Source organism: Chiloscyllium plagiosum, unplaced genomic scaffold, assembly GCF_037043375.1.
Source record: "Chiloscyllium plagiosum isolate Xiang-an unplaced genomic scaffold, Cpla_swu_hap1 HiC_scaffold_34, whole genome shotgun sequence".
Lineage (NCBI taxonomy): Eukaryota > Metazoa > Chordata > Chondrichthyes > Orectolobiformes > Hemiscylliidae > Chiloscyllium > Chiloscyllium plagiosum.
In genome coordinates this window covers 34,193,826-34,210,889 of record NW_028270172.1, presented here as the reverse complement: position 1 = coordinate 34,210,889, position 17,064 = coordinate 34,193,826, and the positions used below count along the sequence as shown (strand labels likewise).

Here is a 17,064-nt window from a genome sequence, read left to right as displayed (position 1 = left end):
TTTAGTCAAACCTTTTCACTCATCAGGTCATTTCACAAGGATACTAATTCAGGGGCAAACCAATATTTAGAGTCCCAGAGATGTACAGCATGGAAACAGACCAACCTGTCCATGCCGACCAGATATGCCAACCCAATCTAGTCCTACCTGCAAGCACCTGGCCCATATCCCTCTAAACCCTTCCTGTTCATATACCCATCCAAATGCCTCTTAATTGTTGCAATTGTACCAGCCTCCACCACCACCTCTGGCAGCTTATTCCATACACGTACCACCCTCTGTGTGAAAAAGTTGCCACTTAGGTCTCTTTTATAACTTGCCCCTCTCACCCTAAACCTATGCCCTCTAGTTCTGGACTCCCCGATCCTAGGAAAAAGACTTTGCCTATTTACCCTATCCATGCTCTTCATAATTTTGTAAATCTCTATAAGTCCACCCCTCAGCCTCCGACACTCCAGGGAAAACAACCCCAGCCTGTTCAGCCTCTCTGTAGCTCAAATCCTCCAACCCTAGCAAAATCCTTGTAAACCTTTTCCAAATCCTTTCAAATTTCACAACATCTTTCCGAAAGGAAGGAGACCAGAATTACACGCAATATTCCAACAGTGGCCTAACCGATGTCCTGTACAGCTCCAACATGACCTCCTAGCTCCTGTACTCAATACTCTGACCAATAAAGGAAAGCATACCAAACGCCACTTTCACTATCCTATCTACCTGCGACTCTACTTTCAAGTACCCATGAACCTGCACTCCAAGGTCTCTTTGTTCAACAACACTCCCTAGGACTTTACCAGTAAGTGTATACGTCCTGCTAAGATTTGCTTTCCCAAAATGCAGCACTTCGCATTTATGTTGTGGTTCTGTTCGCCGAGCTGGGAATTTGTGTTGCAGATGTTTTGTCCCCTATCTAGGTGACATCCTCAGTGCTTGGGAGCCTCCTGTGAAGCGCCTTTGTGTTGTTTCCTCCGGCATTTATAATGGTTTGTCTCTGCCGCTTCCAGTTATCTGTTCCAGCTGTCCGCTGCAGTGGCTGGTATATTGGGTCCAGGTCGATGTGTTTGTTGATAGAATCTGTGGATGAGTGCCATGCCTCTAGGAATTCCCTGACTGTTCTCTGTTTGGCTTGTCCTATAATAGTAGTGTTGTCCCAGTCGAACTCATGTTGCTTGTCATCTGTGTGTGTGGCTACTAAGGATAGCAGGTAGTGTCGTTTCGTGGCTAGTTGGTGTTCATGGATACGGATCATTAGCTGTCTTCCTGTTTGTCCTATGTAGTGTTTTGTGCAGTCCTTGCATGGGACTTTGTACTCTACGTTGATTTTGTTCATGCTGGGTATCGGGTCCTTTGTCCTGGTGAGTTGTTGTCTGAGAGTGCCTGTTGGTTTGTGAGCTGTTATGAGTCCGAGTGGTCGTAGTCTGGCTGTCAGTTCAGAAATGTTCTTGATGTATGGTAACGTGGCTAGTCGTTTGGGTTGTGGCATGTCCTCATTCCGTTGTCTTTCCCTTAGGCATCTGTTGATGAAATTGCAGGGGTATCCGTTTTTTGGCAAATACATTGTAGAGGTGTTCTTCTTCCTCTTTTTGCAGTTCAGGTGTGCTGCAGTGTGTTGTGGCCCTTTTGAACAACGTAGTGTACAAAATCCCATGCAAGGACTGCACAAAACACTACATAGGGCAAACAGGAAGACAGCTAATGATCCGTATCCATGAACACCAACTAGCCATGAAACAACACGACCAGCTTTCCTAGTAGCCACACACTCCGATGACAAGCAACATGAGTTTGACTGGGACAACACTACTATTATAGGACAAGCCAAACAGAACAGCCAGGGAATTCCTAGAGGAATGGCACTCATCCACAGATTCTATCAACAAACACATCGACCTGGACCCACTGCAGCGGACAGCTGGAACGGACAACCGGAAGCGGCAGAGATAAACCACTATAAATGCCGGAGGAAACAACACAGAAGCGCTTCACTGGAGGCTCCCAAGCACTGAGGAAGTCACGTAGATGGGACGAAACGTCTGCAACACAAATTCCCAGCTCGGTGAACAGAACCACAACAACGAGCACCTGAGCTACAAATCTTCTCACAAACTTTGAACTTCGTATTTATCTGATTTAAATTCCATCTGCCACTTCTCAGCCCATTGGCCCATCTGGTCCAGATCCTGTTGTAATCTGAGGTATCCCTCTTCGCTGTCGATTACACCTCCAATTTTGATATTATCTGCAAACTTACTAACGGTACCTCTTATGTTCGCATCCAAATCATTTATGTAAATGACAAAAAATAGAGGACTTAGCACTGATCCTTGTGGCTCTCCACTGGTCACAGGCCTCAGTCTGAAAAACAATCCTCCACCACCACCCTCTGTCTTCTACCTTTGAGCCAGTTGTATCCAAATGGCTAGTTCTCCCTGTATTCCATGAGATCTAACCTTGCTAATCAGTCTCCCATGGGGATCCTTGTCAAACGCCTTACTGAAGTCCATATAGATCACATCTACCACTCTGCCCTCATCAATCCTCTTTGTTACTTCTCAAAAAACTCAATTGAGTTTGTGAGACGTAATTTCCCATACACAAAGCCATGTTGACTATCCCTAATCAATCTTGCCTTTCCAAATACATGTACATCCTGTCCCTCAGGATTCCTCTAACAGCTTGCCCATCACTGACATCAGGCTCACTGGTCTATAATTCCCTGGCTTGTCCTTACCACCCCTTTTAAAGAGTTGCACCACGTTAGCCAACCTCCAGTCTTTCGGCACCTCACCTGTGATTATTGATGATACAAATATGTCAACAAGAGGCCCAGCAATCACTTCCCCAGCTTCCCACAGAGTTCTCGGGTACACCTGATCAGGTCCTGGGGATTTATCCACCTTTACCCGTTTCAATACATCTAGGACTTCCTCCTCTGTAATATGGACATTCTGCAAGATCTATTTCCGTGCAGTCTATATCTTCTTTATCCCTTTCCACAGTAAATACTGATGTAAAGTGCTCATTTAGTATCTCCCCCATTTTCTGTAGCTCCACACAAAGGCCGCCTTGCTTATCTTTGAGGGGCCCTATTCTCTCCCTAGTTACCCTTTTTTGTCCTTAATGTTCTTGTAAAAGCTCTTTGGATTCTCCTTGATTCTATTTGCCAAAGCTATCTCATGTCCCCTTTTTTGCCCTCCTGAATTCCCTCTTAAGTATACTCCTACTTCCTTTCTACTCTTCTCAGCATACATCTTAAACTGCATAGGAAGTGAGTGATGATTGATTGGCAAGTGGTATTGCTGAGGTATTGCCATGGAGAGTGCAACCATTAATGTTGATTGACAGTTAAGGGCCAAGCTTTTGTTTCAATTTTTAAATTGGACAAGAAGACTCTGGTTAGGCCATTGTTTTGGGAGTGAGATAGGAGCTAGGAGTGGTGTTGATTATTGCAAGTAAGTACTTGCCTGTACTTAACATGCAGTTTCACATGAGTTTTCCTAGATGCTGTCAGCACTGGTGCTGACTGTCTCAGGGTAAAGCAAGGTTAAAACAGGAACCAAGATTGGGAGTTGGTCCCCTAATTTTGCATATGCATCTATCCAAATCTCACTTTCAGATGTGGACAAAGAGTACCTTTTGTTTGTCTATTATCAAGATGACATCCTGAATGATGTTTCGGCACAAGCAAAGGATGCTATTTCTGTCCCTGGTGTCATTTAAATTACCCAAACAGATGCTACTAATTCTAATTTTCACCACCTGAATCAGGAAAATGTGCCACATTGTGCCAGGCTGTGAAACATTGGCCAAATAATTTGAAAGCTTCCTGATAATTGAATAATATATCCAGTTCCATGGATAGAATTTGAGGAAAGTATTTTATCTGTTGGCATTGCCCCACCATTCTTCATGGATCTTGTAATATTGTTTCTAGTGTATTTGGATATGTATCAGGAATTCTTTGTACTTCAATCTAACAGCACCATCTAGTGGAATTTTAAATGACTTGATTAAAACATTATGTTTTAGCTAATTAGCCTGATGTTGTCCAGCTGTAGCCAATCTTATGACAATTGTAGAGGAATCTAACTTCTCTTAGCGGAATATAACAAATCTTTACTAGAATCCTACGAAACCACTTAGTGCAATATTTCAATCGGGATCTAATTCCGAAGTTCTGAAAGCTTTGGAGCCAAGAGGCTAAAAACAGAAAATAGACTTCTTCATATTTGTTGATCTGACCAAGAATTTGATTTAATTAGCATGGGGGCCTTTTAGAAGTTAATGAAGAAATGTGGTTGTCCTGAGAAACTTATCGCCTTGACCCAGCTGTTCCAATTCAATATGCTTCTCATGTTCTGGATGATGGTTTGTCTCCTGTCCTGATGGAAGTTAACTAATGGAGTTAACTTCCATCAACGCACTTCTACAAGTTTTCTGTGCCATACTTGCAGATGCCTTCTTAATGGTAATCCTGACATTAAAAATCTGATATTACATGGACATACTTTGTGATTTCCTGTTTGCCAATGACTGCCTTAGCTGCTGATTCCCAGCAAAATAAAAACAGAGATTAAATCTTGTCGAAGTCTGAAACCTGCATATCGTGAGATATGGTGAGGAATCTGATGGGTGTATGAAAAGGAAGGGTTTAGAGGGATAATGGCCAATTGTGGGCAAATGGTACTAGATTTATTTAGCTTATCTGGTCAGCATGGATGAGTTGGACCCAAGGGTCTGATTCTGTGCTATATATCTCTATGGCTCTAAATGTGGCAGAATCAAGCGAGAAGTCCAGCTAGGCCTTATTTCGACCTTAGGTACAAATTGTTGCACTTTTTAACTATGCTCTAGGCATTGAGGTGCAATTGTGGCAAGTTGCGTATTAAGGAGAATTATTGCTTGTACGAACTGTACATCTCACCTCATTAATATTCCCATTCTATCACCCACTGCGAGCAAACGAGACACCTAGAATTCTCAACATGGAATTCAGAGCAAGTACCTCACAACTTCAACTCACCACTGGCTGTTAACAACCTCTGTTTTGGTCACCGTGCAACAGCATCTCAAGTCATGATATATGGGCACCAGTGACATGCACCTCTTATCCACCAATATTAGCATCTGATAATTGCCAACCCCTCAGAATCATAATGGTACCTCTCTAATCCACTTGCAGGACATTTTAGGAAGCGTATTCTAGGGTCCACTGAAAACTAGCATTTAAATGCTGCTGCATAGCCACTTTGCTCTGGGACAAATACACTGCTCACAGAGTAGACTAGGTTGTTTCTTGCGGCGACTCATTTGCTCCCTTAAAACATGGTCCATCCCTTGCTTATTAGCACAGTTACATGGCCAGGCAGCTTGCATTGCTGGTCAGCTTTCAGTCAAAAGAGAGGATGACTTTGTGTGGCATTGTGCTATATCAGTCTCATGCTTGCACCATGTGCCAGCAGCTTATGTGGCAAGCAGCAAGCAAACAGCCGTGTCTCAAAGTCTTGGGGAAATAGCCCTTAAAGTCCACGGGGACTTTGGTCAGTCAGGATGTCCTGGCGCAGCAAGTTAAGAGCAATCTGCAATTCTCCTCCAAGGGATTGGTCATGGTCAGGTGTCTGATTGGTATGTTCACAGACAGGGAGCCTGGGAGGTGTTCATTTTGCTTCCATATCCCCTCAATAATCACATTGATGATATCAATGTGTACCATGGATCATAGAATCCCTACAGTACAGATAGAGGCCATTCAGTCCAACGAGTCTGCACTGACCCTCCGAAGAGCATCCCAACTGCACCCTATCCTGTAAACCTGAATTTACCATGGCCAATCTTCCTAACCTGTACATCTTTGGACTGTGGGAGGAAACCAGACCACATAGAGGAGTATGCAAACTCCACACAGCCAGTCACTCAAAGCTGGAATTGAACCCTTGAGCCTGGCGCTGAAACACAGCAGTGCTAGCCACCGTGCCACCCAAAATAAGATTACCGCCCATTCTTTGAAACTCTAGATAATACTGACCCAATTTTGCCTCATCTTTCTTCAAAAGATGATCTTGTCATCTGAAACAAGCCAGGTCAACCTTTAGTAGCACAATCTCAATGGTAATAACATCCAACCTGAGAAAAGAATACCAAAACTGTATTCATAGTATTTAATTCTAACTAAATTTCTATATAATTGAAGCAAACTTGCACTAATCCTGAACTCAAATTCTTTTGTGATAAAGACTCACATTTAATAATCATATGCCACCATTCCCACCATCTCCAGCAGGATGCCACGACCAGACACACATTCCTCTCTTGTCAGCTTTCCACCTGGACTGTTCCTTCTGGGGTACCCTTGTACATTTCACCTTCACTCCCAACACCACTCCACAACATCTGCTATATGATGTTAGATGTCAGTGATATAGTTGCATTTAGGATGAGAGAGAAGCCCAAACAAATAGTTATATTGCAAACCCATGAATATTTATGGAAACATAAGCATCAATTATACAGTGCATTTCCATCTGTGTGTCCTCAAAGGTTTATTACTTTCTCGCCTAATACCTCTTGATGTGGTCTTAGGCAGGAGAGAAGCCCATGGCTTCAGATGTTTAGTCATATGACTCTAGGTGGGCAGGGTAGGGGCGCTGTTGATGCTGGTTTTTGTGTCTGGACAGCGGAGAGTCTCCATGCCAGGGAAAAGGATCTTCCTAGACTTGGTGAGTGGCTGATAGTGTGGGTTGGAGTGCCTAGCTGTCTCTGGAATGCCTTGGCAGAAGACCTCTGAGGTACCTCTGTATGGTTTCTTCTCCGGCTGGGTACCTTCTGGCACCACCTGGTCTCCAGGGGGTGCCTGGAGTGAGGGTCAAATTTCCTGTTCCCTTACGGCCATGAGTGCAGTCATGAGGGCTAATTGCTGAGGCAATAAAATGAATGCTTGTGTTTGGGATGTAGCCGCATCTTCATAGCGTAACTGCAGTTGTGCAGCCTCTGGACTGAGCAGGTGCCTGATCTCTGGCCATCCTCTGAGTGCTGGGGTGTGGGTGTTTCTTCCTTGGCTAGCTGTTGCGCTGTCACAGTGCGATGTTCACCAGCTTGTAATCGTAAATGTTCTGAACCTGACATTCCCACTGAGTGGCACTATCTGAGCTGATGGAAGGGTGCAAGAGGCTGACACTTCCACTGAGGGTCCTGACTGTTCTCCTTGGGGCTTGAGTGGTTTTCTGGAGGAGCAGTCCATTTCTTCACTGGGGTTGTGAGCATCCTGCTTGACACCTGCGAGACTATAGAAAGAAGTGGTGTTGTGGCCAGTGTTTAGAAGTGGTATCCAATAAATGACTGACAGCAGGTTTACTGTGAAAATAGTCCTTTCTTGGTAGCTGAAACATGTACATTTCAGCATTCCCCAAAAGCTATTCTGGTCTTCTCCTGCAAGGATTAGGATAGGCTCCTTAAAGATGGGGCCACTGATATTGGGCATCCCTCCCCTTTGGGCCTGTTATAGGTGCTTCCTTATGTAGTGGGAGAGATTGAGGGATTGAATAAGGTAAAAAAAGCTGTCATTTATTTTAGTGCTGGTGCAAATGGCCAAAAGGTGATGACTTATCCCAGGCCAGTGAGTACGCAGCACTGAGCTTAGTGGTGTGGGGAATTGGGGGAAAATGAGAGCATGTGAGGGAAGATATTGCATGCATTTGAGTGTGGAAGACTATTTGGCTTGGCGTGAGGTGGGTGCAGTAGAGTGTGGCTCACAGAGGAGTTCAATTACTGTGGTATTGCTGGCTGTTCCTCTGGACTGTAGATACAGCGCTGGCTCAAGCGGTAACCACTGACAGGCTTCTAGGTTCTGGAGATATGACTTTGTCTGCTGGTCCTCTGGGAAAAGGCTGGCCCTCGTCTGACCACCCAATGCGTCTTCCTAGGCTTGGTGAGTGGCTGGTGGTGGGGGTTGGAGGGCCTAACTGTCTCTGGAATGCCTTGGCCAAAAAGACCTCTGAGGACCTCTGTATGGTTTCTTCTCCAGCTGGGTACCTTCTGGCACCATCCGGTCTCCTCAAGGTCCCTGTTGGAGAATCACAGTGCCATTTTATCCTTTCATGACAACTTCAGAATGAACAACTGTCTAAGATCAGAACAAAATTAAGTACACAAGTTTTGTTCCTTTTTCATACTGAAATGCCACACTTTACAAATAAGTCATTGAACAGTCCTGTACTCCTCATCAAAACTTTGAAATCTTCAGGTTTAACTTTGTATTCTGCTTCTTTCGATGGAAAGAAAACCAAATCATAATTTTTGTCTGCTGGGCATAGCTCTCAAAAAACTAAGTGGCTAATACAAAAAATAACAGAAAATATAAAACATATAGCATGTTGACTGTAAAATTTGATAAGTGTATAATAAACAGAGTGGTAAACCCAACACATTTCTTTCATTGCAGACCATGTTTGATGATGTGAGTGGTTTTGGAGCTTGGCATCGACGCTGGTGTGTTTTATCAGGAAACTGCATCTCCTATTGGACCTATCCAGATGATGAGAAATGCAAGGTCTGTAGATACACAAGAACTATTGCCGTAATATTAGAAAATAATAACCGAAGTGCAGAATCAACAATGCAAATCCACTATTCCTTTTGCTATTTGTATTTTTTCTGCGATGCATACATTAGTAGCCTTTCTCTGTGCTTGAACTAGCTAACCTTTGATGCTTAGCATAATTTACAGCTCCTGAAGTTGGATATTATCTAGGAGGCGATACACGCCTTTTAATTAAATGCTCAGAGTGAGGAGGCTAATAGCTTGGCAATCTGCACAAAGGAGGTTTTTAAATTTAAATAAAAGGAGAGATATTTAAATCCAAGATCCAGAATATTTTACAAACCTGTACCCTTTCTGTACTGAGTCTCATCTGCAACAGGGTTCAGGTCTTTTGGATAGTGCAGCATGTTACTGACACCAGTTGAAAGCATTTTATCATCTGCAGTTTCTTTCAGCTAATTCCACCATGAAGTTGGCTTCTGACATTGTCTGCACAGACTAGCCCTAATCTCGTTGAGTGGCAGAAGAGGCTTGAGGCTCAGAATCGCCCACCTGCTGTCATGTGGACCAATATCAGCATTTCCGAGATTGATTATAATATATGATGATTAACTGGGCTAGGAGAATAAATTCTGCTTACTTGCAGATTTGTTGACCACAAAGTTTTCTCAATTCCCAAGTTGTGTACTTCAAGGACTTCTGAACACATTTCTATAGGATGTTTGTGCAAAGTACATTTCATTGTTTCCTTGGAAAATCTGGTTTCCCTTTTAGCTTTCCATGTTTATTTTCTCAAATTCTGCAAAATTCATAAGCTATTTATTAAACTTGGTTGTTGTGTGTGCTCAAAACTGAAATAGTGCCAACAAAATAGTGTTGTCACTGATTCAAAGGCTGAATGGCTGCCTATAAGTGTTTTAACCATTTTTTAAAATTCTGTGAAGAGCCTAATCCAATATCTATGCTTTGTTGCTTGCTGTTTTGGTACAATTTAATATACTGTTAGTGCAAGGTTGGTTTTAAGTGATAAAGAAGCATAATGCTGAATTAAATAGATGCAATTTAAAGGAAGTCCTGAAGAAGGGCTTATGCCCGAAACGTCGATTCTCCCCTTCCTTGGATGTTGCCTGACCTGCTGCGCTTTTCCAGCAACACAGTTTCAGCTCTGATCTCCAGCATCTGCAGCCCTCACTTTCTCCTCAGCAATTTAAAGGAAGTCAGTTTTGGAAGTTTATACATTTTCCCATTTGCTGCACATGAGATCATGGCTTCTCATTGGGTTGCACAAAAGGAACATTTGCCAGACATCACTTCTATTTATCAGTTTACTTTTATTCTCTGAATATATCCCTTGCTGTCTTGAGATTATTTCTGTTTGTACTGGAGTCATTTCAGATTTGAGCATTTTCCAAATTAATTTGTTTGCAAAGTTTGCAAGTTGATTTACGTATGTATGATAGAATTAGGGATAATAATGCCTCCTCCCATCCCTAATTTTCTTTCCTGGATCATTGGTGGCTTGGCCTTCAGGTGCCCATACCTGGAATGATCAGAGTGGGCCTTCAGCATCTCTATGCCTCTTTTCTTGTTTAAGATTCTTCTTCAAAATCTTGGCCATAGAATCATATTTTATCACCTGCTCTAATATTTCCAAAGTAAGTGAGGTCAAATGTTGTTTGATTTGTCCAACATTGTTGCCCTGGTTTGGATAATTGATATATGTTCGCCCTCTTATGTCCGTTGATGGCCTAAATTGTATATGGTGAATTTGTAGAATCATATGATATTGAGAAGACTGTTCAGCATATTATATCTCACATGGTTATCTGGCAGAGCTATTCAATTAGTCCCACTCCTTGTTTCAACGAAGCTTGGCAAATTCCTTTCACTTTCTGATTTTGCTTGAAGATTTGCTGAATATGAAAGAGTATATATGGAGATGTTATTAATTTACTGTTTTTCCCTTCAGAACCCACTTGGCCGTTTGAACCTGGCTAACTGCACGAGCAGGAAAATCGAACCGGCTAATCGCGAGTTTTGTGCTCGACCCTACACTTTGGAACTTGTCACTGTTAGACCTCAACGAGAAGATGACAGAGAGACTCTTGTCAGTCAGTGCAAGAATACTCTTTGTGTCACCAAGTAAGCAACAGGGTCTTGAACACTTTTGATGGGGGGAGTTGTATATGAAATTTCAGTGCCCTGATCATGTCCTGCTAGCCTCTGTGACGCATTGTTAGAATGATACCTGAACTTTAAGGGTTAAATTATACGGGCAAATTGCATAAAAATAGTTTATATTCCCTTAAGTTAGTAGGTTGAATTGTGATCTATTCCAGATACTGAAAACTAAGAGGAGCTTTGATTGGAAATATGCCAATAAGAGAAGGCGATGGCCAAATGATATTATCACTGGAGTATTAATCCAGAGATCCGGGTAATGTTCTCGGGTCTCTGGTTCAAATCCTGTCACAGCAGATGGTGGAATCTGAATTCAGTAAAAATCTATAATTCGGACTCTAATGATGACTATGAATCCATTGTTGTTTGTTGGAAAATCCATCTGGTTCATTTAAGGTCCTTCAGGGAAGGAAACTGTCATCCTTACTGTCATCTGGCCTACATGTGACTCCAGACAGCAATGTGGTTAACTCTTAAATGCCATCTGGCCAATTAGAAATGGGCAGTAAGTGCTGTTGACTAGCCAGTGACTCCCTCATCCCATAAATGAACTTTTTTTTAAAAGACTACTTTTTTTTTCTGCCAGGGGAATGCAGAATAAAGGGGTATAAGCAGAAAGGTAGAGCTAGACAATTGATGGAAGTCCAGGTGCACTTTTTCTCAGTGTATTGTAGAAATCTGGAATTGTCTTCATCAAAACATTGCAGCAATTAAAGCAATCAAGACTGTGATCATAACATTTATGTTAGGTAAGCATGTCAAGTGATCTGATGCTACAATGGGTTGGTAGAGTTGAGATACAGATTAACTGTGATCCAACTGAATGGTAGAGCGGCCTACTTTTATTCTGTTTTTTACTGACTTCTCTTGAGGTCACAATTCAACCAGACTTAGTTGAGCGCATCTCTCAGGAATACTGTACTGAGAGACACGGCAATGTTTTCACTTCTTGGTGCTCAGTTTCTGATTTCAGTCATGTTACTGTTTACCATGAAATTCCCCACAGGAAAATGCAAAGGAAATTAGCCTAGTTGTTCATTTAAACCTATTTTAGTCGGTCTCTTTTAGTTGTGATATGTAAGCTGGGCTAGCCCTGATTAGATTAGATTACTTACAGTGTGGAAACAGGCCCTTCGGCCCAACAAGTCCACACCGACCCGCCGAAGTGCAACCCACCCATACTCCTACATGTACCCCTTTTTACCTAGCACTACGGGCAATTTAGCACAACCAATTCACCTGACCTGCACATCTTTGGACTGTGGGAGGAAACCGGAGCACCCGGAGGAAACCCACGCAGACACGGGGAGACTGTGCAAACTCCACACAGTCAGTCGCCTGAGTCGGGAATTGAACCCGGGTCTCTGGCGCTGTGAGGCAGCAGTGCTAACCACTGTGCCACCGTGCCGCCCACACATTTTTTGTTCTGCAACATTTGCTTGTGAGATATATGTACCTGACAGGAAACTGAAACTGGATAATCTGATTTGGCATGTATGCTGAGACAAAATCAAAGAAATTTAGTCCTGATAGAATTGGGGATGCGTGACTAAACCTCAGTTCAATTTAGATTCTTTGCCAGAGAATTTATTGGAAAAGATTTTTACACAGCATTATTCCAGGTCCCTCTGATTGCAATACTTAAATTCCAGGCATCATACTTTAGTGTGCCATGCACTCCACTAGTGTGTTTTTTTTTGTTTTCATTCTCCATTTATGTTTGAGAAATGATTAAATTTATTATCCATATTCAATTGACTATGACTTTACTATGGTTAAATATTTTCCCCACATTGGCTTTTCATAACCAGAAGTGAAAAGACTTCTGGCTAGGGTGAGGGAAAATTAATTAGATTGGTTTTGTTCCTCTCCCCTGTGCCAAACTGAAATGTGATTGGATATAAACTTGTTTGAATTGGATTTTAGGAATCTAACAATAATGAAAAGATTTACAAGGATGCCGTGAGCTATCGGGAGAGGCTGAAGAGGCTGAGGGGTAATCTTAGAGATTTATAAATCATGAGTGGCATGGATAGATTAAATAGACAAGTTTTTTTCGTGGGTTGGGGAAGTCCAGAACTAGAGGACATAGGTTTAGGGTGAGAGGGAAAGATTTAAAAGGGACGTAAGGGGCAACTTTTTCATGCAAAGGATGATGCGTGTATGAAATGAGCTGCCAGAGGAGATGGTGGAGGCTAATACAAATACAACATTTAAAAGACATCTGAATGGGTACATGAATAAGAAGGATTTAGAGGGATTTGGGCCAAGTGCTGGCAAATGTGACTAGATTAATTTAAGATATCAGGTCAGCATGGAAGAGTTGGACCAAAGGGTCTGTTTCCATGCTGTATATCTCTATGACACTATGTACTGTTTAATGTTTTATAATGACTCCGTTAAACCCTTTCCATCTATTCCAGGAACTGGTTGTCTGCTGATACCAAAGATGAACGCAACCTCTGGATGCAGAAGCTCAATCGGGTTCTAGTTGATCTGCGAACTTGGCAACCAGATGCTTGCTACAGACCTCACATCCTTTTGAAGGAGATTGAACACCATTATTAGCTAGTTTTATTTACCATCAAAGTCCATAAGTGACTAAAACATTGAGCATTGAACAAGTGCAAGTATTTGTGGCATTTTGTACATTTAAATGTTCCTGAACAACCAGCAAACTGGCAATAATCATTGTACGTAATGCCTGAAAAGAATCTAGAAACAGAAAAGATAGTCTTTGATTGATCAAGCATTAACATTATTAGAGAAGGTAGAACTTTGGAAGACTATAATTATATTGTGTAACATTTTATACAATAGCTATTTCCTTGAGCTTATTGATTTACACCTGTTCTTTTGCAGTTGAAAAGATGCAACAGCTAAAAGCTCAGTATCTGATCATGTGTAAGAATGGCTGTAACCTTCATGGCTGGGATTTTATTTGATAAATGTCGCTTTGAAGTAATTAAGCAATTACAAATAGTAACTACTTGCAAATAAGAGGAACTGTTGTTATAAACCGTATTGATTTTAAAAAAAGTTAATTGTGTGGTTCTCCATGTGTCAGCACTTTTTAAAAATATTGGACATATCTCAGTCCCTCAAAGGAATCCGTTTCCATCTGGTATCTCACCAACAATTCACAAAGTTTGTGCATAAGTGCAATTGACCGAGAAGTGAATATGATTGTACTGAGCCCTCTAAAGGGTTCTGCATGTTACCAGGCTGTTTTGGCTGTTACACCATGTATCTTAAAATTGTTGGCCTAGCTCATGGACTAATTTCAGCAAATGTCAATTTGAAATATCTGAATCTTTGTTTCTATTGTTTGAAACACCAGAATTTTTGAGGTACCAGAACACACTATGCAATAACTTTATACATATATTTTAAATTATGCTGCTATTATATTACCTGCTTAATGCTTGGAGGCTGTCACATTTTACTTCAGCAAATAGCATTTTAATATTTACGCAAAATTTATATGGACCGTTCTTGAGAGACGTATTAAAACTTCAATTGTAATTTTTTTGTGTCAACATCATTGTGAATAATTTAATAATCCTACTTGATATTTTCAGGGCTAACTTTTTTTGTTCCTGTTGTGTATTAAATTAGCCTTTACTGTAATATGTGCACTCCAGTTATAACATTTTAAAGACGGGATGTTTTGATTATGCTGATACTAGTATGCAATGATTTTGAACACAAGCTGTTGATGCCATTGTAAAACACATTGGAAAACGTTGACGTCATAGTTATTGTCCAAGCTATAGTTTATACTACCATGAAATGTATGTCAAATAAATATTGTAATATCACACTAACAAACTTGTAAAGTATTAAATGCAAAGTTATGCTATTTTTATTTCCAGTCATGTTTCTATTTTTCTCCATTTTCTATCCTGTCGTGTCTATCTTTAATCAAGCAATGTTATCTAGTTCCATTTTGTAATGTTTTATTGTATTATTACAGGGCCATCTTTGCACAAAAAATAAACTGCTTCAAAACACAGCCATCTGAAAGATATTGTGTTTGTGGATTGATTACTAGTTAATAACTTGTGTATACACAGCACCTTTTAACATAGTAGAATATCAGAAACATGTTTTGCAGGATTGTTTCTTTTGATGCTATGTGAAATGGTAGGCATTTCCAGGGGTGAAGCCGTGACTGCTGAAGGCATCGATAACCAAAGTTGCTGATGGTGGAAATATATTAAAACTTATTAAATTCTGTTCCATTTGAAAACAGATTTCAAGTTGACAAACTAGTCCTCTTTTTGGGCAATCCCTTGAGACTAAGGTTGAATCTCTTCCACTCTGGATTTGAATCCATACATAAATAAACAAGCCAATGTTGGATCCACATAAACAGCCACAAATTGACAGGTGGTGTATGAAGAGCTCAGGTTTTCACATGCTCCGATTCCGGTTTGTGTTTTGCCTCTACCTTGGCCTGTCAGACAAGCTTGACTCCAGTTTGCAAGCATGTTGGGTCTATGGTGGATTTTTTGGTGCGATTCATGATTTGCTGCTGCTTATGCCATGTTTCTGTGAGCAATCAAATTGGAGGGGATTTTGCCAAAATACCTCTAGGTTAAAGAAAGAATGTATGAAGGTTTCTGCTGCTGCTCTGCCGTTTTTTGGATTTGTCTTGTGAAAATCATGTCCACTAGGCCTCTTGAGCGATTAAATCCACGTTGTGAATCCATTAGAAGTTCTAGAGTCATTGGGAGGCGGTGATTGAGGAGAAAGTTTGTAATGAATTAAATTTGGGGGATGCAATTGGCTGGTGATATTATCTGGACTTTTAATCCAGAAACCAACCTAACATTCTGGTGACCCAGGTTCAAATCCCATCACAGCAGATGGAGTTTGAATTTTTAAAAAAATCTGCATTTAGGATTCTAATGGCCATGAAACGGGCTGTTGATTGTCTGAAAAGTCCATCTGGTTCATGAATGCCATTCAGGGAAGGAAACCTGCCGTCTTTACCTGATCTGGCCTACATGTGACTCAACCACCCTCTGAAATGGCTGAGTAAGCCACTCAATTGTTATGAAGGCTCAATAACAAAATCAAACCAGATGGCATCAACCTAAGCACTGAGGATGACAATGGCAAAACAGCTCTGTGGACCTCATTGATATCCAGAGGGTAGTGCCAACATTGGGAGAACTGTCTCCCAGAATAATCAAGTTTGTTTGGTCTTATTGTGCCTCAGACACCACCATTCCATCCCTAGATAGGTCCTCTCCCACCGGCAGGACAGACTCAGCAAATGTGGCACAGAGGTATAGTCAGGCAAACAACACTTGGAGGAAGCACTGAGGGTGGCAAGAATGCAAAATGTATTTAGTGAGGGATTGCAATGTCCACTTTCAAGAGTGGTTTGGTAACTACTGCTGATTAAGCTGTTCGGGTCCTAAAGGACATAGCTGCAAGATTGGGTCTGTGGTAGATGGTGAAGGAACCAACAAGAGGGAAAACTGTACGTGATGAAATATCTTCCCGAGTCTACCAGCTTCAGCTACAACTGAGCAGACAGTAAGAGTGACCACTGTACAGTTATGGAGACTAAGTCCCACTTTCACATTGAGAATACCCTCCATCGTGTTGTATGGTGTTATCACTGTGCTAAATAGGGCAGACTTTGAACAGATCCAGCAATTCAAAGCTGGGTGTCATGAGGCACTGTGGGACAGCAAAAGCAGCAGAATCATACTCCAGCACAATTTGCAACATCATGCAAAGCATATCCCCAACTTAATCATTACTATCAAAACGGGATCAACCCTCATTCAATGAAGAGTGCAGGAGGGCATGCCAGGAGCAAAACTAGGCACGTCTAGCCATGAGGTGTCAATCTAGTGAAGCTGCCACCCAGTGCTACCGCCATGCTAAACAGCATAAGCAGTAAGTCATAGAGCTATATGATCAACCAATGCATCACATCTAAGACCTATAGTCCTGTCACATCAAGTTGTGAATGGTGGTGAACAATTAAAAACTCGGAGGAGGCGGTTCTACAAGTAGGTAAAAACCTATGAAGGGCTTTTGCCCAAAACATCGATTTTCCTGCTCCTCGGATGCTGCCTGACCTGCTGTACTTTTCCAGCACCACTCTAACCTAGGTTCTACAAATATCCCATCCTCAATGATGAAAGAGCCTTTTACAGTGTGAAAAGCTAAATCATTACTACTACCATCAGCTGGAAATGTTATGTGGATGATCCACTTTGGCCTCCTCTGGTGGTCCCTAGTTTCACATGCCAATCTTCAGCCAATTTGATCCACTCCACATGATACTAAGTAACTCTGGAGGTGCTGGATATTGCTAATAC

At 41.6% G+C, this 17,064-nt stretch overlaps 1 protein-coding gene across 5 annotated transcripts in view; it reads left to right on the top strand.

The window, feature by feature from the left end:
• Window positions 1–14,732, top strand: part of anln (anillin, actin binding protein) — a 105,488-nt gene extending 90,756 nt beyond the window's left edge. For all 5 annotated transcript variants that reach the window (XM_087978598.1, XM_087978594.1, XM_087978596.1 and 2 more), the window contains 3 exons: window positions 8,438–8,545; window positions 10,506–10,678; window positions 13,141–14,732. In XM_087978598.1, coding sequence (XP_087834724.1) covers window positions 8,438–8,545; window positions 10,506–10,678; window positions 13,141–13,285 — 426 coding nt within the window. In that variant the 3' untranslated portion in view covers window positions 13,286–14,732. The remainder of the gene's footprint in view (window positions 1–8,437; window positions 8,546–10,505; window positions 10,679–13,140) is intronic.
• The last annotated feature ends 2,332 nt before the right edge of the window (window positions 14,733–17,064 follow it).